The following is a 23,825-nucleotide window of genomic DNA, read 5'->3' as shown; positions in this document are numbered from 1 at the left end:
CCTAACGGTTGAGTTAATACCTGTGACAAACAAACCAGTCCCTATCTTATTGAAATATAAGCCACCCATTCCAAAAATCTCCTTCTTTCCACTGAACTAATCCAACAAGTCCAACCAGCCAATCTTCTTATCCTTATATACTAACCTAAGCCTAGCATTTAGTTCTAGTGACTTCTTTATAACTTCATCCTCATATTTAATCATGGGCAGTAACTCTATGCCTTTTTTCTTTAAACGCTTTTATTAATATCTTGTGCTAATTAATTAGTTTTCCTGCCCATCTTTCCATATATCATTAGTCCCTACGTGCATCACAAAAACTGCATCTCTGCTAGTTCCTTTTATTATATCTCCTGCTATGTCAGTTATATCTTCCACCTGCACCTATGGGTAACATCATCTGATTCGTTATTTACCCCACATACCACATGCCTCGTCAAGTGTAATTATAACCTACTTATCATCTACCTCTAACCCTTTTGTTTTTTTTCCATTCAGTATTTGCTAGTTTGCAAAATCCAATGGCTGAAATTTGTTGCTCAATAGAACAGGCTCATTACAATTAAATTCACTACTTTTAGCTCTAATAGTACTTTTTCTAACTTTCCAAATGTTATTTTTATTACTAGTTTGCCTTCACCTAAAGTAATAAATTTTATCTAATGCCGTTACATTAATTATGATAGCCTCCAACTTCCCTTCCGGTCTACAAACTCAAGATAAAAATTTCTCATTTCATTTCCTAGCTTCCTCAAAAGTTTATGGAACTCGTAAGTTCCAAAATAAAATCCATGCATTGCACTTATTACACCTAACAAACTGTGAATGTTTAACTCCTACACTAGTTTTAACCATTGTATTTATTCTTATAGCCTGAAAATAAAAACTTAACACCGAATACAAGTTGGCTATTGTTAACACTTTTACTGTTAAGCCTAACATTTAAAAACTAGTTACATTATTGTTATTTTTTATAACTAATTTGTCTTCATAGTAAAGTTATAAAGTTTATCTTTAACTATATAGAACTTAGAAATAGAACTTCATTGCAAGCTTTTGATGTATACGTAATAGTTATAATAAAATATATTTAGCCTAGTTTATATTATAACATATCTATAATTATATGATGAAGTTAAACTAATGGACCTAAGTTCAAGTAAAGAAATTAATCCTTAAAACACCAAGAGACAGGAAACTAGTTTCTAAATTGTATTTATTTAATAAAACAGTGTATTTATTCGTGTTTTATGACATATCAGTAAGTTTAAATACAACTAAGCTTAAAGTATCTTTACACATACTAAGCCTACTTTAACGTTCTAGTCAAATTTACACTACTAAACTGTAAGTTAAAGCATTGACCGGCTTGCTTTTATTTGCCAGTCTTACTATATCTGGTTATTTTTGTATCGTTTAACCAAAATCACTACAAATTGTGATATTAAACAATTTTCAGAAATCTTTAAGAACTTAACTTTTCAAGATACACGAATTCTAACATCGCTATTTCAAAATAACTTTATATAATTCATAAATTTTATTCAGCGATTAATTATATTACAGTTCACTTACATGTTTTGACAAAAGAAAGTGAGCAAATGTATATTTTAACTTTTACTACTTCGTGGTCGTAATGAATCAGTTTAGTTATATTATACCATTGCTCTCAGTTATGTTGCTTGCCTGTAACCTCAGTCGAGTTTCTTTAGGCTTAAGTAAAACAAATATCCATTTTTGTGTAACGTAAGCACTGCAACACAATATCTGGGTTAACTAGTGTTTGTATAACCTTACTACACACGTATAACAGCAAAGAAATATTTGAATAGTAGAAATGTTTCAAACGGAATAATATAGAAAGTCATTAATTACATTGTAACTAACAGATCGTCACCTTTGTAAAGGTCAATTAACTGTACCGGTACAGTTGTCGGTAAGTGTTTGTCAGGCTAAGTTTAAGAAAAAATTTCTAATGATTTAACACAACCCGCACAAGCCAGTTTAAAGATAATTTGTATTGTCGAAACTATTACTGAAAAAAGCTTTTGTCTGTGTGTGAATGTTTGTCCGCTTACAACTGGCGAAACGCTAACCGACTGTTAAAAAACTAGAAAAGGATTTTAAATATTCCAGACCGACCCATTACGTCGTGCTCTGGTGACAGTATATAGTTCTTGTGCGTTGAAGGGGTACATGAAATAGTCATTAATAAATCAAGATATTGTGACCCAATTGTTGCCGATCAGTATTTTGCTCGAAATTTGTGATGACGTGTACATAGATAAGACATTCAGCGGTACAGACTTAAATGTTTTGGTGTGGAAAGTGTGAAATTTGGTAAAAACAAGAATAACAACAACAAATCTTACGTTATCTAATCAATGTAAGTAGACGATAAACATTCAGTTTTCCATGTGATATACAAAATGTCCAGGTAAGTTCTAATGGTTTCTTACCAAGGCGTTGTCAATGTTTGTTTATTTCTAAAATAGACAAACATGCATCGTGTTCTCATATATTCAAGAACCTAAAACTGTCAACGAACTGTTGAATAATCATTGATAATTAACTTTAGGAAGTGGAACTATTGATAACAACATAAGTTTTATTAAAGGGATATGAAAATGATAGAGGGTCGAACACTGACCCTACTAAAAAATAACATTAACAGAAAGTAAAACCGTTTTTTACTGAAGGATATTTTATTTTTGTTTATAATATTCTTATGTTTAATACAGAAAATGCATTAATAAAGAATAATTTATTTAAATAACGGATCGTTAGCGAGTGAGATGTATAATAATTTACACTTTTGTGTTATAGGTTTCACTATATTTACATTTTGTACGAGTAATTGCACTTCAGCCTATACCTTTCTGAGCAAATTCCTACTGTTGGAAAAAAAAATATATCTGTAGCAAATATTTTTTTTTGCTGAATTTTGCGCAAAGCTACTTGAGCGCCATCTTCGCCATTTCTAATTTTAAAATAATGTGCTAGAAGAAAAGTAGTTAGTGAACACCACACACAAACAACTTCTAAGCTATTCTTTACAAACAAACAGTGAGATTAACCGTACGTTACGACGCCCTCATGGCTAAAAGGTAGAGCATGTTCAACGACAATTTTTGATCCCATGACAGACTCGCAAATGTTATTCAACTCTAAATAATGGGCCGGCATGACCAAGCGTGTTAAGGCGTGCGACTCGTAATCTGAGGGTCGCGGGTTCGCATCCCCGTCGCGCCAAACATGCTCGCCCTTTCAGCCGTGGGTACGTTATAATGTTACGGTCAATCCCACTATTCGTTGGTTTAAGAATAGCCCAAGAGTTGGCGGTGGGTGGTGATGACTAGCTGCCTTCCCTCTAGTCTTACACTGCTAAATTAGGGACGGCTAGCACAGATAGCCCTCGAGTAGCTTTGTGTAAAGTTCAAAAACAAACAATCTAAATAATTCTATGACGGCAATTTCCAAAGTAATCGTCCTTTATATCTTGTATTCACCCCGTTTGTTCTTGTCGGTGAGTGATGGAATTATATAACCAAATGTGCTTGAAGCAGTTAACGAGAATTTGGTTAAACCATGCGAGAGCGGAAAATAGTACAGCAAGACTGATATCAAACAACAGTGGTAATAGGGCCTTATAAATATTTGGTCGCATCTGAAAAGAAGTAGTGGATGGAAGAAGATATAGGACAGTATAATAAATGTAATGGAAACGGTTGACAGCCAAGAGAAGATAGCACAGTGAAGCGGCTGAGAGTAGTTAATGAGAGTGTCATTAGTCTTGCTGTATTTACTAAAGGGTTTGTTTGTTTTGAATTTCGGGTAAAACTACACGAGGGCTATCTCCGCTAATCGTCCCTAATTTAGTAATGTAAGACTGAAGGGAAGGCAGCTAGCCATCACCACCCACCGCCAACCCTTAGGCTACTCTTTTACCAACGAATAGTGGGATTGACCGTCACATTATAACAACCCTACGAGCATGTTTGGTACGACCGGGATTCGAACTCGGGACCCTCGGATTACGAGTCGAACACCTTAACACGCATGGCCATGCCGGGTCTTAACAAAGGGAAACAACTGAATGAAATAATCCTGGCACTTATAACATTATCTGGTTTCGCAGTGTTATAAAGTAGAAGAGAAAACTATAATATGCTATGATTATTTAACATAATGTAGTGTTTCAAATATTCACGGAGCTCTTAAACTTTAAACGTGTTCTTTAAACTATTACACTGATTTAAGATAATATAAAGATTTTGGAAGTGGATAATAATAATAGTTCACACAATGAAAGCTACTTTGGAGACATGAATAGCAGGTTTAAAAAATAGGTTAAACAGAGAGTTAAGTCTGTTTAAACTATGAAAACTTGCTTATTTGTAGAATTCATGAAGCTAAAACATAAATATTTCAGTACAGTAGAGAGATTAACGGTGCTACAGAAATGTTCGTAATAAAATCTTACTGAAACGTTCGTCCTCAGAGTGGATCGTTATTAAAAAGCGATATAATGTGTGGAAAGCTTAAAAATGTTAAAACGTTATTTTAGTCACAATAATGGTTTGATATTTAATGTAAATGAAATAGAAGGCACTTTCCTGGTCTGGCGTGGCTGCCAGGTGGGTCAAAGCACTTGACTCATAATCTGAATGTCGCAGGTTCGAATCTCCGTCATACCAACCAGTTTTTTCCTTTCAGTCGTGGGAACGTTATAATGTGACGGCCAGCCCCACTATTCTTTGGTAAAAGAGTAGCTCAAGAGTTGGCGGTGGGTGGTGATGATTAGCTGCCTTCCCTATAGACTTACACTACTAAATTAGGGACGGCTAGTGCAGATAGCCGTCGTGTAGCTTTGCGCGTAATTCAAATCAAACATACATGTGATAGTCGTGAGTTCTGTTGAAGGAGCTATTTAAATAACAGAAAAAAAAAAATAAATAAATGAACAGATAGAGGTAAAATGATATTTTTAGTAATAGTATATTTTGCTACGTAATCTAAGTCTAAACAGCTAAGGTTTTAATCTGTCTTATTAAAAATATTGTCGAAATACTGTTGCTATGCGATACGTATTAAGTTTATGAAGAGTTAGAAAGTTGAATCAAAGTATTTAAGTCATTACTGATGTGAATTTTTCGAAATTAAGTCCGTTACTAAGAGGTACAGGATGAGGTGAGAATTATGATACAGTAGAATAAACAACTGATGATCATAGGTTTCAAAATGAATTTATGTACGTAAGTTAAAAAAAACACACATCTTAAAGTAGTGAAATATAAATATCAAACAGGCAAATATGATTAACAAATTTTATTTAATTAGTAAAACAGAAAAAAAACATACGTTCTTAATAAAGTGATATAAAATAAATAACAACTCAAACATTAAAAATAGGCTCAAATAACAGTTTATGTTATATAGAATGAAACAAAGTAAAGTATATAAATCTAAAGACGGGTTGTTCTTTGATGCTAAAACCATAGCTTATAAGAATTAATTTATTTGTTGTTGTTTTTTAAATTTTTTTCACGCAAAGCTTCATGGGGACTATTTGCAATAGCCGTCCTTAATTTAGTAGTGTAAGACTAGGGGAAGGCAACTAGTCATTACCACCTACCGCCAACTCTTGGACTACTCTTCTACCAACAAATAGTGGGATTAACCGTCACATTATAACGCCGCCACGGCTGAAAGGGCGAGCATGTTTGGTGAGACGGGGATTCAAACCCGCGACCCTTGCATTACGAGTCGAACGCCTTAACTCACCTGGCCATGTCTGGCCTATACGAATTAATACTTTATACTTAAACAAAAAAAAACAATAATAATACATAAATGAATAGTTAGAGACAAAATAAAAATAAATGTATTTCTTGAAAGAGATATAGACCAAAACGTTGTTTGGTATGATATTATAATTAACTGTTCCCTATTGGTTTAATCTGTAGGCTTATAACGCTACAATCCGGATTTCGATACCCGTGGTAAACATAGCTGAAATATCTCTGAGCTGCTCAACAATCAAATACCTACAACATATTTTCGATTAAAGTTCATAAAGCTAAACGTTTGTACAAATTAACTTTAGTACCTGAGGGTTTGCCTCGTATGCTGCTGTGTTTCCAATGATGCATCGTGTTTAGTTATGTAAGCGCAGTATTACGCTATGTTCCTTAATATATATGAATAGACCTTAAATGTTTAAATATTGTCGCTAGATTCAGTCATAGTACTATATTAAACCAGTATTCTCTCGATGCAACGCCCAAATTCCCAGTGGCACTACGATATTCCTGCGTACTTATAACGCTAGAAACTGGGTTTCAATACCTGTGGTGGGCGAAGCACAGATAATCTATTCTGTAACTTTTTGCTTAATTACAAAGAAATAAACCATCGGAGGAACCAGGCAAAAGATGCAGTTAAAATGCAGTAGACACAGCACATAACCTCATGTGATGCTTCTACAAAGTAAGCACATTAAAACAGTAAGTTTCAAACATATTTATTTAAATTAGATTCAGTCTTAGTATCGTATTAAACCAGTAATCCCTCGGTGTAACGCCCAAATTCCCAGTGGTACAACGATATTCCTGCGCACTTACAACGCTAGAAACTGGACAGTCACTAGAAAATGTACTGGAAAAGCTAATATTTCCATAAGTTATCCAACAACGAGGGTGGCTTTTCATTCTTTTACGTACATATTTTTACATACATCTAATTATATTAAGTTATATAAAAGGATAATGTAAGAAGTTTAATGTTTTTTGTGCTTGTTTTACACGAATCCCCATTGGGATATCTGTTTTATCCACTGCGAGGAATCGAACTGCGGATTTTAGCATTGTAGGTCTGAGAAGACACGCAGCTAAGGAATAATAATATTGTAAAACAAATTACACTACTACGTAAGCGGTAATGTCTAAGAAGGCGAGGTTTAGTGAATACAAACGATGTATAGTATCAGTCGGGTTAACCAATCATCTTGTCTTCAGACCATTTTCACGGTCTGTTATTACACAGGTTTAAAACTCTGGCCATTTTGTTTCAAATCAGATGAAATGTATTAATTTAACAACTCGTATTAATATACAGTGATATGTTGTCTGTTAGTCAGTCAGTAGACATTCAAGTGATGTCACATAACGGACGCTTAACGTTGCGGTTTGTACTGTCGTGACGTCAGTGAAACGTGAATATGATCAGGAGAAGAATTAGGCACACTCTATGCTGCAGCATAACATGACATTTGAAATTTAAAGTCAAGAAAAAATAGTTGTTATTGTTAAACACTGTTTCTGTTTGAGTTAAATATCTCTTAAAACAGAACACGTTCGGGGATCCTGCGTAATTACATATAGTAAGCGTAAATATGTCAGGAGTTTACTGTTTCAGGAATGATTACACATTAAGACACATCAATAATTTATGTCATCCTTAAATTAAGGAAAGGACAGATCATATCAAGAAAAAACAGATTGATCCGTGACCGGATCTCTAACGCTCAGCGGAAGAACCCAAGAACACAATGGTCCACTGCAGCTAACGAAATTTCCCTTTGAGATTTGTGAAAAAAGAAATCACGTGGCTTAGGTCTAAAATAGCGACACCAGAGCCGTGAAGACCAATTATACAAAGGTGTACAAGTGGTATCTCGCACATAAGAGAGAGAAAAAAAAAGATATATTTTGTCACTTTGGATTAAACACGCCTAATTAAACGACTGCAAAGAATTCTGGGATACTTTTTATTGTTTTACCAAAGCTCTAGTACTTTTGAAGGGTTTTATAGGTCATTATAGACCACTGGTGAAATGGTAAGTTAAAGATCAAAAGAATCGACAAAAGGGTAAATTTGAACGCTGCACATTCTTGTTCAGATTAACATAATAGCATTACTATAAGGCGAAAAATTAACACCCTTGCAGGGACTGGATGCATATTTGATAGAATCCATGAAGTGTAGGTCCAACTCAAAATTACAATTTATTTTAAAGATGGAATAATAAAGTGTAAATAATGCTATACCATTCCCGAGCATACCACTTACATCACCATGTGATTGTTTTTTTTTTTTTGCTTTTTGAATTTCGCGCAAAGCTACTCGAGGGCTATTTGTGCTAGCCGTCCCTAATTTAGCAGTGTAAGAGTAGAGGGAAGGCAGCTAGTCATCACCACCCATCGCCAATTCTTGGGCTACTCTTTTACCAACGAATAGTGGGATTGACCTTCACTTTATAACGCCTCCACGGCTGAAAGGGCGAGCATATTTGGTGCCAAGCGGGATTCGAACCCGCGAACCTCGGATTACGAGTCGAATACCTTAACACACTTGGCCATTCCTGGCCCATCACCATGTAAATCTCTCGTGAACATCTGTAATTAAGCTTGGTCAAATATGCACTCGGAAGGTGTCATTCTTAGACATTTGGAAGTATGTGTGTGTGTGTTTCTGTGTTGTTTTTTTTATAGTAAAGCCACTTCGGGCTATCTGCCGAGTCCACGGAGGGGAATTGAACCCCTAATTTTAGCGTTGTAAATCCATAGAGGTACCGCTGTACCAGCGGAGAACGTTTGGGAAGTATGCAAAGAGGTTAATATGTTGGATCTTTAGCGCAAGACAACACAATTGGTTATCTGCACTCTGTTCACTGCGTGGAATCGAAGTCTGGATTTTAGTTTTATAAGTTCATAAACGTACCGCCGATCCTCTAGGGAACAAGTAAAGAGGAGTGGGACAACACTAATCTCAATATGTCGAATTAAGCTCTACTGCAGTAGTTTGTTTACTTGTTTGTTTGATTTCGCGCGAACCTACACGAGTGTTACGTGCGTTAGTCATCCCTATTTTTGAAGTCATAAATAGATTTGTCCAAAGCCAACTGTTCTAACCGCGGACTCGGAATGGCCAGGTGGTTAAGGCACTCGACTCGTAATCTGAGGCTTGCGGGTTCGAATTCCCGTCACACCAAACATGTTCGCCCTTTCAGCCGTAGGGGAGATATAATGTTAAGGTAATCACACTATTCGTTGGTAAAAAAGTAGACCAAGAGTTGGCGGTGGGTGGTGATGACTGGGTTCCACTGCTAAATTAGGGACGGCTAGCTTAGTTAGTCCTCGTGTGGCTTTAAGTGAAATTTAAACGAAAACTAAACTCTCTGTAGTATATAAGTAAACTCACAACCCGTTGTAGTAAACATTAAAAGTCACAAAGTGGCACAGAGGTATGCCTATAAACGTAAAATGCTAGAAACCGGGTTTCGATAGCTGTGATGGGCAGAGGACAAATAACCTATTGTGTAGCTTTGTGATTAATTGAAAACAACAACAAAAAAGATTTAAATGACGTAATTGCACTAATGTTTGGAGTTCGAGAGAGGGTAAGCTGATCGGTATATATATAGATGTCACAATGTGAAACCTGATAAGCTATTCATAAACGTGAAAAGGATAAGAATACGTTTCTCTGAAGCGTTCCATTTCAATTATTTAAGTCACTTCATTTAGATTCCTCCTTTGTTGTAGTTTATTTACAGTAATTTTTCCTGAAAAACAAGCATAGAATCAAGAGTTACAGTAGTATCATAGTGTAATCAATCTAGTTTCTCCTTAGCCTGTACGAAGTATCAAATATTGTAGTTACGTTCGTTTGAATTTCTTCTGTAAAAGTAAAAAGTCATAGAGAATCATAGTTCAAAATGATTTCCTTGGAGAGTTTTCTTTTTTAGTAGAGGTTACTTTTTTAATAATTATAACTTCCACTTCATATGAACACAATATAAAGTTATTGTCGTTGATGTGTGGTTGATATAATTTTGACTCGTTGCTGTTATTTACTTGTAGTTGAACTAATTGCACACAATAACCTGCAATATATATATTTTTTTTCTTCTGAACCTCAGTCTATTAATAGCCGTCAGACCTGGTCACGTTTACTCTCCAATTTGAGTTCAACACATGACTTATGATAGAAACAGCTGATACAGTTTGATAGAACCCTGTATTCACTTTACAAATAATGTATATTTGTTTGTTTTGAATTTTTGTTACGAATTTCGGTAACAAACACCTACCCGATGTTTATCTGTGCTAGCCGTTCCTAATTTGAAAGTGAATTACCACCCACCGCCAACTCTTGGATTACTCTTTTATTGACAAATTGTGAGACTGACCGTGAAATTACAACGCTTCACGGTTGAAAAGGCGAAAATGTTTGGCCAGAAGGGGATTTGAACCCACAACCCTTAGAATGCGCGTCAAGCACCCAAACCATCATGTGTAAATATGTGGCAATCTTGAAAGTTAAACTTTTTTTTTCATATCCACCGCTTTCACTACCACATGCGTTCTACAAGTAACAAAAAAGTTATGTTGATATATCCACGAACTTAAATAAACGCTATTTTATTAAGTATATACATTTAAAACATTTCATTTTTAATAAATATATTTTTAATATGCTCTTGTCTTTGAATTTCTAGTTGTTTGTCGATGCAATAAAGCATCCTGAGGGCCTATAACGCTAAAATTCAAGTTTAACATTTTCAATGAACATAGAAAGGATAGCATACTGTCCAGCTACATGGTTAACACCAAACAAGCAAAAACTAAATGTTTTATTAATTTATTCTGTTCCCCAGTGGGGCAGCCATAAATCTTTTTGGATTTACAATGCTAAAAATTAGGGTTTTGATTTTCTTCGGTGGACATAGCTGGTAGTTTGATGTAGCTTTGCAGTAAGAAAATACTTACTTACACACAAAGTTTATGCTTATTGAGTTCGTTTACAAATCACACTAGATAACTGTCCTTCTGTTTCACTGTGATCTCCAACTTATCGCAGATGATTTTATCTTATTGTGATCTCCAACTTATCGTAGATGATTTTATCTTATTGTGATCTCCAACTTATCGTATATGATTTTATCTTACTGTGATCTCCAACTTAGCGTATATGATTTTATCTTACTGTCTTTTTCGTATAAATTGTTGCTGTTATTTGGTTTTAATTTCGCACAAAGCTACATGATGGTTATCTGCGCTAGCCGTCCCTAATTTAGCAGTGTAAGACTAGAAAAAAGGCAGCTAGTCATCACCACCCACCGCCAACTCTTGGGTTACTCTTTTACCAACGAATAGTGGGATTGATCGAAACATCATAACGCCCCCACGGCTGAAAGGGTGAGCATGTTTGGTATGAAGGGGATTCGAGTAGAGTGCCTTAACCACTTGGCCATGCCGGGCCAGGTATAAAGAGTTTTATTTTCCACTGAAAAAACGTTTTTAGTTATATCCATTTAAAAGCCAGCTAATGAAATACATACAGTATCAACTGTAATTTGACAACACCTTTTGTCAGTGTTTATAAAGTGTATTAGTTAATAATAATGATTGTAAACTTTATACTAAATGAAAAACAAAAAAAAAAAAATCATCAGAAAAAATTATTATTAAATATCTGTTGATCACCGTTGTTACATGATAGTTATTACATAGTTTGATTGATTGCTTGGAATTAAGTACAGAGAAACACACTGAGCGACTTATGCTTGACCCACTACGGGGGCGTTATAATATGACGATCAATCCCATTACTCGTTGGTAAAAGAGTAGCCCGAGAGTTGGCGGTGGGTGGTGATGACTAGCTACCTTCCCTCTAGTCTTACACTGCTAAATTAGGCTAGCGCAGATAGTCCTCGTGTAGCTTTGCGCGAAATTAAAACAAACAAACCCACTACATGCCGCTGTGCCACTAGGGGCTTATTTCATGGTTAGATTATAATGACGTTATATAACTGTCCCTTGACAAAAAGTGATATAGGAAAATGCATTTCTTTTATGAAAAAATCTACCCAAAATAGTACGATTCATACAAAAATATGCCTGAAAATGTTAAGACTGAAAACAGAAAATTAAAACCATTAATATACCTTATGTAGTTGTAATTTATCTGGTATATAAATCTAAGTTTGTGTTGCTTTTCTCGTATCTTTCAATGATATTATTATGATATTAGGCCTGTAGAGTGACGAATTAAAACTAAGTAATGTAATTGTTTGTACCGAAGAAGGCCCTGGTTTCTAATCTAATTTAAGTGGAAATGATGTCATAAAATATTCGTGTGTTTTATAAATAGGTAGGTGTGCTTCCGTTTGGGCTTCAGAATAACAGTCCATCAAACGTTGTTGTGTCTACTGTCAAAAAGACAAACGATTTACAAATAAACAAGTTGAACCCACGAAATTCTGCAAAGAACAATAACAGGTTTTTATCCACTTTATTTTTGGAGGGAAGTTAGGTATGATAAATATTTCTGATGCTGATTATATATCTAAGAGTGAAATCTCGAGAAAAGGAAAAAAATTCTGCAGCAAAAAGAGCGCCAGAGTAATATTCTACGATAAAGAGAAACACAGCCGATGGAAAAGACAAGGCGCATATCGTGAGCCCGAAAGACGGTGACGGCATTAACCATGTAGAGCGCCGTTGAAAGGAAACGCGAAACCAGTCCTTCTTTGGCGTGTTACGTATGATAATTTATCTCGCACGAGTCTCCGATTTATTATGTTACGTGCCACGATTTCATAGAGCATACTATTTTAATTTAGAAGTTAAATAAATATTGAATTGTATTAAATATCCCTGCTCATGTTCCCGAAGCTTGTCTGAAAGTTTCCTAGGAGGCTCCAAATGTAGTAATTAGAAACAGTATAAGTTACACGCATTTATAAATATATATTTAACTAAAACAAACACCGATATTAAAATAAGTATATAAATATATTACAGGCGAGGAAATAATGATATTCTGATACGGAATGGGGTGGAAAGATTGAACTATACAATAAATCTTTGAGTTATTTCATTTTCTTTAATTTTTACGCTCTTAAGTCATTTCTCTCACACAATACATGACCGTTTAACGTGACTCATTACATGAAAGACGAAATTTTGATCGACTTTCTGTTCAGGCAATATCCGAACAATGTCCGGTAAGCCTAGTTAGCAGTTAAACTTTTGCACAGAAAGAAGAAAAGATACGACGAAAACATAAAGGCATGAAAGATAGGACTGACTTGATTGATAATTTATAAAGTTGGAAGGTTGAAATTCTATGTGGCAGCGATTTGGGACACTTTAATTGTATTATTGGTTTATTGAAAGCAATCAGCTGATAGATCAACGCAGTTTATGAGAATCATAGGCTTTTCGATACAATTAGGGCCAGATTAAAACCTTAGCTATTTAGACTTAGAACACGTAGCGAGATATACCATTACTAAAAATATCATTTTACCTTTATCTGTTCATTTATTTATTCATTTTTGTTTTTTCTGTTATTTAAATAGCTTCTTCAACAGAACTCACGAATATCACTTGCATGTTTGTTTTTGAATTTCACGCAAAGCTACACGAGGGCTATCTACGCTAGCCATCCCTAATTTAGCAGTGTAAGAGTACAGGATAGGTAGCTAGTCATTACAATCCACCCCCGACTCTTGGGCTACTCTTTTACAAACAAATAGTGGGATTGACCGTATCATTATAACGCCCCTACGGCTGAAAGGGCGAGTATGTTTGGTGTGAAGAGGATTCGAACCCAGGGCTCTCAGATTACGAGTCGAGTGCCCGATCCACCTGGCCATGCCGGGACTGACTGTCACATGAATTACCTTTATTTGTTTTCGTAAATCCTAAACACAACTGAATATTTCAGAAATCTCAAAGAGAATTGGAGATACGAAACGGAAACGTCTTTAAGTTCTAGGTGACAACTTATGATATAATTAGACGACCAGATTACCTGGTTTAATCAAATAGTGTTTCCTGATTGTTTTAATTACTTTTATATACATACGACCTAATTATTTCGTACTTTTGAAACACCTGAAAAACGGTTATAATTTGAATGCATATTCGTTTCTTCTGCGCATGCACTATTTTCCCGAGTCTTGATTTTTTACCTTTGTAGATTTTGCACCCTCTTTGTGCTAAAAAATAAAAAAATATATCAACTAAAAATAAAAATATCCCTGCTCATTTTCCCGAAGTTTGTCTGAAAGTTTCCTGGAAGGCTCCAAATGTAGTAATTAGAGTAATTTTTATTCGACATTTGTGAAATATGAAAGAAACGATGTGTTTACGTCGTGCAAAAACAATCAAATAAAAATGGAATTTAACCTGAGTAGCACCCAACGCATATGTGAACTAAATGGTGAGTCGCGAAATTTCTAGAATTTAGGCATAATCATCCCTCATTTAGAGCTCCGGCATGGCCAGGTGGTTAGGGTGTTCGGCTCGTAATCTAAGAGTCGCAAGTTTGAATTTTGTCACATCAAATATTTTCGCCCTTTCAACCATGTGGGTGTTATAAAGTGACAGTCAATCCCACTGTTCGTTGGTAAAAGAGTAGCCTAAGGGTTGGCGAGAGCTACACGAGAGCTATCTGTGCTAGCTATCTCTAATTTTGAAGTGTGAGGCTGGAGGGAAGGCAACTAGTAATCACCATATGGGTGGTTATGGCTATTTGCCTTCCCTCTAGTCTTACACTGCTAAGTTAGGAACGGCTAGCTTTGCGCGAAAAATTTCAAACAAATAAACAAACAAACACTCATTTAGCCCCACGCTAGTACAGCGGTAAGTTTATGGATTTACAACGCTAAAATCAGGAATTCGATTCCCCTCGGTGGGCTCAGCAGATAGCCGATGTGGCTTTGCTATAGGAAAAACACACACACACACACACACTCATTTAGAATTACTGATCAAAGGGAGAACAGCCAACCAGCAGAATCTGCTGTCTCAATTGTTTTTTTTTGGCTTTTTGAAACGATTAAGGTGACTGACTGTCACTTTTATAACGATCACTCCGCGTGTTCAGTATTGTCAGATCTTCCTCGGCACGTTAGTTCTTTAAGTCACGCTTGACCTGCATCGGAATAGAAAACCAAAATGTTGTTCCGCTGTTCGTATCCTTAATCACGATACAAGTTTTGTCTCTGATGTAAAAACTTGGAATCATTTTGAAAGTTGTTTGTTTGTTCATCGGTACAATAGCTGAAACAACAATTTGTTTGTGTGGACTTCAATCCTTTTTTTTTGTTCATAAACTAGACTATTTGGTCGATTGGTAAGTCCATTATTATTTCCTTTTTTTTTCTTTTGTTTAATGTGCTTATCTGTTTAAGTGACCATTTGTTTGCCCACTTCATTTGTCCGTTTTAGTTTTTTTTTTTCATATTTCTTTTTTTACAGTATTGTGACTCATAAGATTATCCCATTACCGGATAAAGCGCTTATTGTGCATGTTCATGAATGGTTGGTTACGAACAAAGTGCATACCTTTAAATGTTTCCCTGTACTTATATCTAATAGTTATGTACATTTTGCATCTGTTCGGTTTGTTATCAGTCCTCTGTTCTGTACTTTAATGTATTTTTTTTTATGCTAAGTAATGATTTATTCCATTTCTTAAAGCTTGTTTACTTTCATACTATAGGTTATAAATTTTAGTTTTGTAATGAGTTAAAAACCTTTAGTCATCGACTTATAAATTTTATCTTAGTTCTGATCAACATAGTTTACTTTGATCAGAAGTTACTGGTAGTTTAGGTATGGGCAGGCGGTTCAAGCACTTAAGTCGTGGATGGAGAAGTTATTGGTAGTTTAGGGCAGGCGGTTCGGGCACTTAAGTCGTGGATGGAGAAGTGGTAGTTTAGGGCAGGCGGTTCGAATCTCCTTCTCACCCAACAGCCCGCCCTATCAGTTCTGGGAATGTTATAATGTTACTGCCAATCCCACTCTTCATTGGTAAAAGAGTGGGTGGTGTTGACTAGAACTGATAACTAGTGAACGCGATTGTTTATGTGAAAGTATATTAAATGATTGCGTTTATGACCACAGGAATAGATAGTTGCTTTTTTTTCTTTCTGGCAAAACGGACCAGAAGGGTATATTGACTGTTTGTTTTGGATTTCGCACAAAGCTACACGAGAGCTATCTGTACTAGCCATCTCTAATTTCGAAGTGTGAGGCTAGAGGGAAGGTAGCTAGTAATCACCACAAATAGTGGAATTGGACGTCAATCTATAACGCCCCCATGACTGAAAGGGCGAGCATGTTTGGTGTGACAGGGATTCGAATCTGCGACCCTCAAGTTACGAGTTGAGCGTCCTAACCACCTGGCCATGCTGGGCCATCAGAAGGGCGAACATATATCTTTTAATTGTTTGTTTTAAATTCCTCCTAAATTTACACAGGGTGTTATTTTTAATGAATGATTTGCTAAAATAAATAAAACTTCATGCAAAAACTGCTTCTTCTGATAAGATCAAAAGGTTTTATTTATGTATTTCTCTGTACATATAGTACTCATATCATCAAATGTGTTAACCGCTAAGTACTGTCAAAGAAACTAAACAATTTCTGTCACTATTTTGTTATTTGGTTGTTACGTGACAAAAAGTTCATACGTCATAAGGACGGATTGTTTTGGATTGGGAAGGAGTAGCAGCTGGAAAAAGCTGTAGAAGATATAGGAGAGTTCCGGAACGTTTTGTCCCAAGAAAAATAACAACAACAAACACTGGAAACGTACAATAAGATTTATACTAAGCATGAATGAAAATCATATCTTCTGAGTAAGCACTACAACTTTTGTTGTAGCTGAGATATAGAATATATGAAACATACAAAGTTGCTAACACATAGCTCATATTTTCACATTAATTATGATAAAGCGCAATAGTGTTACTTTTACTTGTGTTTAATGTAAAAGCAGCAAAATTCCGGTGATTGGAAACACTTAGATGAACATTCCATGGATGTTTTTCACCCAAACTTGACTTAAGCCTAATGTGCTTTGGTACAATTAATCCTCGAATCGCTCAGCCATTAGCTTCAACTAAGATTCTAGAAATAAAGCTTTCAAAAGCTCATCGTCACCGTTTGTTCCTTTACTCACAGTGTTAATTAGATTATTCAGTAAAGATATATTGCCAGAGCCGACGATTCTTTGACTCGACGCTATTTGACAGTTTTTCTCTCCTTTAATCGTTTTGTTCTAGACAAAAGCCATTGTGATCCCTTCTCGCATAGCATTTAAATAGAATACAACGAATGCAATTAAAACTATAATAAGTTACCTTTAACACCCCTTTAGAAATCTATACCTTAAACATCATTTAAACGTAAAGTTTTTTTCAACCTCTCATATCAAGTATTCATCGGAGATCGGTATTTTAAAAGGAAAGTGAATAAAAAATTCCATAAGTGTTTTTTAAAAAGAAAAACTTAGAAAACTATATTCGTGTAACTAGGTAAAAAACAACAGCACACGATTCACTAGATTATCTTTCTTCCAGGTGGGTTAAGGAGTTTGACTCGTAATCTGAGGGTCGCGGGTTCGAATCCCCATCGCAACCAACATGCTCGCTCTTTCAGCCGTGGTGGCGTTATTATGTGACGGTCAATCCCACTATTCGTTGGTAAAAGAGTAGCCCAAGAGTTGATGGTGGGTGGTAATGACTAGCTGTCTTCCTTCTAGTCTTAAACTGCTGAATTAGAGACGGCTAGCGCAGATAGCCCTCGTGTAGCTTTGCGCAAAATTCAAAAACAAAACAAAGATAGCCTTTCACTCTCGCACAGCTTGTCCTTGGCAAAACAATAACAAAACTGTTAACATTTCGGAATAACGCGCACAGTGTAATGAAAATAGTTTGTTCAAGATTTAAGTAAACACGGTCAAAAAAGAGCCATAATTTGATAAACGATATTTAGAACATAAGTGAAAACAAAAACCACACTTATGGAAACTAAACCTTTTTTTTTGCGTATTTGTGTTGTATAGAAGTACATCTTATTTCTCAACAGTTTTAAAAAATAAATAAATATGGAGAAAAGAATACTTTTTTACCAAAAGTTTACGCTTAAATTTAGTCAATTGTGTAGTAACATTAGATATCATTTATATTTCACATGATAAGAACAAAACGAATTAAATAAAGCGATTTATGATAAAACACATGCAGATAAAATTAAAACAACAGACTGTAAAAAAATCATTTTTTTTTCTAAACCGATTGTATTCGATGCTTAAAAAGACATACATGTCAATAAAATAATCGTAATCTCAGGGTCGCTGGTTCGCATCCCTGTCGCGACAAACATGCTTGCCCTTTCAGCCGTGGGGACGTTATAATGTGACGGTCAATCCCACTATTCGTTGGTAAAAGAGTAGCCCAAGAGTTGGCGGTGGATGGCGATGACTAGCTGCCTTCCCTCTAGCCTTACACTGCTATAGTAGGGACGGCTAGCACAGATAGTCCTGGAGCAGCTTTGTGTGAAATTCAAAAAACAAACAAACAAAACAATAAAATACCCTATATCCACAAAAACTAACAGGATATCTGCGTTTCGGGATACGTAATATAACAGCTAATAGGATATCTGTTTCTTAAGGAAATGTAATGTATAAAAACTGAAAGGCCGTTTGCATGAGATACATCTAATTACAGCAAATAATAGGATGTCTACGTTTAGCGATAAGTAATGTGCAGTTATTAACAGTATGATTGCGTTTAGAAATATGTGATATACAACAACTAACTGCATGTCTCCATTGAGTTATGTATTTTGTAGAGTTATTAACCCGATGTCCAAGTTCTGGAGCATGTGGTGTCAGCGTTTGGTGATATATGATGTACACAGCTAAAACCGGATGCTTACGTTTTGAGATATAATAACGTACTGTAATTATCATAAAGCATTCAGGGGTATGCTCACATATTGGGATTAATCCAGCGTCTTGTGTCTGGGAACACGATCACGTAAATAATGCGGCATATAATCAAATGCTGTTATTTTCAAGTACGATTTTACGAACTATTTAATACTTTGACAAGCAAAGTAGGTTCTCACTCATTGTTATTCGATAAATATGTACTCACGTTCTGTCTTAAATTTACAGATTAATTTATATTTACGTATATTTCAGTATACAACCACGTGATTAGAATCAGAACTGTCTTTTACGAGTGACGTGGTCCAATCAGCAAGTACGAACTCAGAGACTACATGATGTTGATTAGTTGTGTCTAGTGCGTCTCAGATGCCAGATTATCGTGAAATACGCAAGAGGAGATCAAATACTGTCTCGTGAAACTTTGGAAAATCGATACTTAAAATAATCACAATACCCAGTTTCACAACAAACTGCTTAAACTTTTGTTGTTACTTGACAGATGTTCACTTGCTTATAACCCTCCGCTAGTACAGCGGTATGTCTTCGGATTTACAACGCTAAAATGAGAGGTTCGATTCCCCTCGGTGGGCTCAGCAGATAGCTTGATGTGGCTTTGTTATAAGAAAATGCACACACTTAATCATCAAAATGATGAAGTTGTAAGAGTGGGTGGAAATAATAATATTGTTTTAATGACATGGAGAGTTAAGGTAGTTTTGTTTCTAGCTTTAAAGTAAAAATGTTTACTTGTTAAGGTTATGAAAAGTGTCGTAAACATTACTTACAAGACACGGTGATTAACAATAGCTTCTGATCATGCAAGTTATGGACTTAGAGAGAAATTAAAAGAAGTAAACTAACCATCAGTATAAACAATTAAGTACATTTTTTTTACGTATGTTTTTAAAAAGATTGGAATACATTGTTTTACCAGTAGGGAACCCACGCTGTCAACGACATTTTCGGCCATAAACCCAATAATATCTAAGCTAACAAAAATAATCAATCTTTAAAACACAAGTTTCAGATATTGTGTTTGTTTTCTTATCGCAAATCCACATCGGGCTATCTGCTGAGCCCACCGAGAGGAATCGAATCCCTGATTTCAGCGTTGTAAATCCGTAGACTTACTGCTGTACCAGGGGGAAACGTTTGAGACATAATGATAGATTATAATTTAAAATAATGTAATTATATTGAATGTAGTAAATTCTGTACCAAAATTACTAGTAGAATGAGTAAGAAATAAACAAATTTACATGACTTTGTTAGACAAACCATAAACACTAAATCTTGTGTTAAACTATAATCATTGATGTATATTTTTTTGGAAATTGTCTTTAAATATGCTAAATTGTGTTCAAACACAATTCACCAGGCCTTTCTATGAATGTGGATACTTTAGAAGGACTTAAATATGCAAATTATATGTCATCTCCTGAAATACTTGTTATTAAATTACTCAATGTAAGGATTTTGACATTGGAATCTTGATAACTAATTGCAATTTTTGGGAGAAATGAGAACCGTTTAACCCAGTTTTACAATGATAATCAGTAACTGAAATGGTAACTAATATTAACCTTCGATGACAAAGAAAGCACTGGAGATTTCGTGTTCCATGATTGATTTTCTAACGAGTGGCCTCTAGTGTTTTCATGTTTATTATATTATTTTGATTGTTATGTTATTTAAATTTTTAAGGTCGTCTAAAAGGAAAACAACTTATTGTAATACTGAAGTTTAACATGCACAGATGTTTGTAATAGTAAATTCACATTTCATTTTTAATTAATTTAATCGATTCATAAAAATATGTTTAGTCTATTCTTGAGCGGTGTTTTACTTAAAGAGTGGGCTCCAGCATGGGCAGGTGGTTAAGGCACTCGACTGGTAAACTGAGGGTCGCGGGTTCAAATCCCGCTCGCACCAAACATGCTCACCCTTTCAATCGTGGGGGCGTTATAATGTGACGGTAAATCCCACTATTCGTGGGTAAAAGAGTAGCTCAAGAGTTGGCGGTGGGTGGTGATGACAAGCTGCCTTCCCTCTAGTCTTACACTGCTAAATTAGGGAAGGCTAGCTCAGATATCCATCGAGTAGCTTTGCGCGAAATTCAAAACAAACAAACAGTAAAATCATTTAAAAACTTATAGCATCTCTATTTTCTAAATTAACCTGGCCAGGTGGTTAAGGCCCTCGACTCATAATCCGAAGGTTTAAATCATCGTCACAACAAACACTAATGCGTGAGATGTGCATTACGTTTGAAAAAAAAATCTTGTGAAATGATTGTCAGATTTAGTACAAACAATATCAGGAATTAATATGCCATTAAAATCTATTAAGGAAAATAACGTTAAGAAGTTATACTGTAATGGCTATGCCTTAACAGTGGTATTGTAGACTAGACTAGACACTTAAATAAATTCAATTAATTTGATATATTTAAATAATTTGCTTATTTTAACTTCAACTTTAAGTTCTTTATTTGTGAGCATATGTTCCAAATCTCGCTAAAACAATGGCTTCCAAACTTTTGTTATCCACGCCCTTATTTAACAAATATGATTTTTCATACGAGTGAAAAAGCAAATTACGTGTCAAGATATAATATACGTATACGCATTAAAATACTATATATGCGATAACTGCTTATTATTTTCATTAATATATTAAAACGCTTAATTTTGCACATTACAGCACTATTGAATCCACCCTAATCGCTTGCCCCCCCAAAAAACACTTTAGAAAACCCTTCGTTAAAGAAATAGTCTTATATAAGTGAAACAAAAAATAATAGATGTTAAGTTATATCTAAAATGCATACTTTAGAGTTTTAATGATGCATTCGCATTTCTTATATGTGTGCCCAACAAAAATTTTTCCATTAGTGTTGTTAACGAAAGATAAAATGTAAATGTGACGTATATACAACAAAAAATTTCATTGTCAACGAAAGAATGCGCAGCTTGTTTTCAGTCATTTTATATACCGTCCATTTAGGTTTCAATATTGCTGGACGAAGATAGAAAAACTATAGGTCAGCATTGCACATATGATCAGCTATGGTCTAATTACAATATGTAGCACAAATTTTGTTCCTGGATAGCATGTGTTATTACTTAATTGCTTATGTTGTAAAAGTACAGAAAATGGCCATTATTCCAGTCACACTTTGCTTTTGTGACCTGGATAATGAAATTTAGAAATTAGCATATTTTCTATGTAAAAACACGCAAACTTGCACATTTTCATTTACATAAGGCCTAAATAAAACAACATATGAATCACGATTTACATGTATTTATACCAAAGTTACACAAAAATGTTTAGAAGTGAGTAGTTTGTCGAGATTTGCGACTGTAATTTAAATAACTTTCACGTATCAGCCCCCAAATATAATTTTCTATCATGTCCCATCAGGTCACAAAAGCAAAGTTTGAAGAGAAAAATAGGTCTTTTCCATTTGCTTCAGGCATAAGCAACTGGGAAATAACACTTTCTGTCCAGGAACAAGAAAAAGTAAAAAGTTTGTTACATAGTGTTATTTTTTCTGACTTTTTCGACACTGAGTAATTCACGAACTTATGTGGTGTTTATCTTGGGCATTTAATACTTTATATATTTTAAACTATTTTTTTTGTAAACAAAAACGTTAGAGAAATCCCAATATACACCAATCATTGAATACCCACTGGTTTTTATAAAACCTAATATTTTTATACAATTTTGTATTATAGATAAAAAAGCGTCACTGACTTTTAAAGACTGTATAAATAAACTGATTTCCCACGGTAATATTATCCTTACGTTATTCATTCCTTGGTAATGTTGATATATATAAAATTATCGTTTTAAACCTGTATAAACAGATGCTAAGACTCCAGGTTTTACCTGATATCTTCACATTAATTTTTCTTTTTTATAAACATATAATTTCTAAGACGGTACGTGAACGAATAATTTTGCTACTAACTGTTTCAAAAAATATATTGCACGTGCACTCTCAATATTTTATATTGAAATGAGAGTGTTGGTGCTGTATTTAAAGCGTTAAAACCTTTAATATATCAAAAATACACATTGTTAGTCTCACATATTTTAAAAAAATAATTTGTGTTTTCAGTGTTTGATGTAATTGTTAACAGAAACTTCTCACAGAGCTTAATGGTTGAACGAAACGTGTTTTTGAATTCAGGATGTGTGTCGAAATGGAAAAAAAAATCGAATGGATATACTGTTATAACAGTTGTCTGCCTTTAGTCAGCAATCTCATAAGTAATCAAGTGCAGTAACACATAAAAAAACGTACCTTCCGTATGCACAGTATTTTGGTACTGTAACTGACAGAGTATAATGGCCATTTCTTTAGGAGATGGTTGCCCAGAAATTTTCTTAGGTTCGTCGAAATTTGGTTGTTTTGAGTCAAAACCATCTACCCCACTGAAGTCGTCCAAGGCCTGGACAGCAATAGTTGACAATATAGTTTGATTTTCGAACATATTGCCCATGTTTACTGCGACAAGAGAAATCTGTTTTAATCCAATCAGTTTTTTTAATAGTTAGCTAGAAAACTAAAGGTCTGATGTCGTGGTTGACTATAATTATTACTTCTGTCAGACCTTTTAGTGCCTGTAATAGAACAACTGATGTATAAACTTTCACCAACTTAGCTCGCTTGCCACAAGTAATAAGCTGAGTCCACTGTTCACATAATATACTTTCTTTACGCACCAGTGACGTCACGGCCAACACAGCCAATCGATTGGAGCCTTTAAGATTGTCAAGTCTCTTTCTCCGATTTTCCAAAAATTGGAAAATGCATAACATTTACTAGCTAAACCCTTATGAGAAGCAAACATCTGTTATTAAAAACTACATTTAAAAAAATCCGGATGATGGACATACATTACAATGTATAGAGATTTTTAAAGGACGGTTTATAAAAAGTCTTGTTCTAGTTTAATAGATGCGAAAACCGACTAGTAGTGTGGTCATCATACGTAGTTGTGCTTAGTTTAAAAGAAAACAACAAATCTTGAATATAAAAAAGTCGAATT

At 34.9% G+C, this 23,825-nt stretch overlaps 1 protein-coding gene across 3 annotated transcripts in view; it reads right to left on the bottom strand.

The window, feature by feature from the left end:
- LOC143246515 (corticotropin-releasing factor receptor 2-like) overlaps positions 1 to 23,479 on the bottom strand; it is a 66,601-nt gene extending 43,122 nt beyond the window's left edge. For all 3 annotated transcript variants that reach the window (XM_076493340.1, XM_076493341.1, XM_076493342.1), the window contains exon 1: positions 23,078 to 23,479. In XM_076493340.1, coding sequence (XP_076349455.1) covers positions 23,078 to 23,276 — 199 coding nt within the window. In that variant the 5' untranslated portion in view covers positions 23,277 to 23,479. The remainder of the gene's footprint in view (positions 1 to 23,077) is intronic.
- Between the last annotated feature and the right edge of the window lie 346 nt (positions 23,480 to 23,825).

This window comes from Tachypleus tridentatus, chromosome 3 (assembly GCF_004210375.1).
Source record: "Tachypleus tridentatus isolate NWPU-2018 chromosome 3, ASM421037v1, whole genome shotgun sequence".
Lineage (NCBI taxonomy): Eukaryota > Metazoa > Arthropoda > Merostomata > Xiphosura > Limulidae > Tachypleus > Tachypleus tridentatus.
This window is presented reverse-complemented; position numbering and strand designations above follow the sequence as displayed.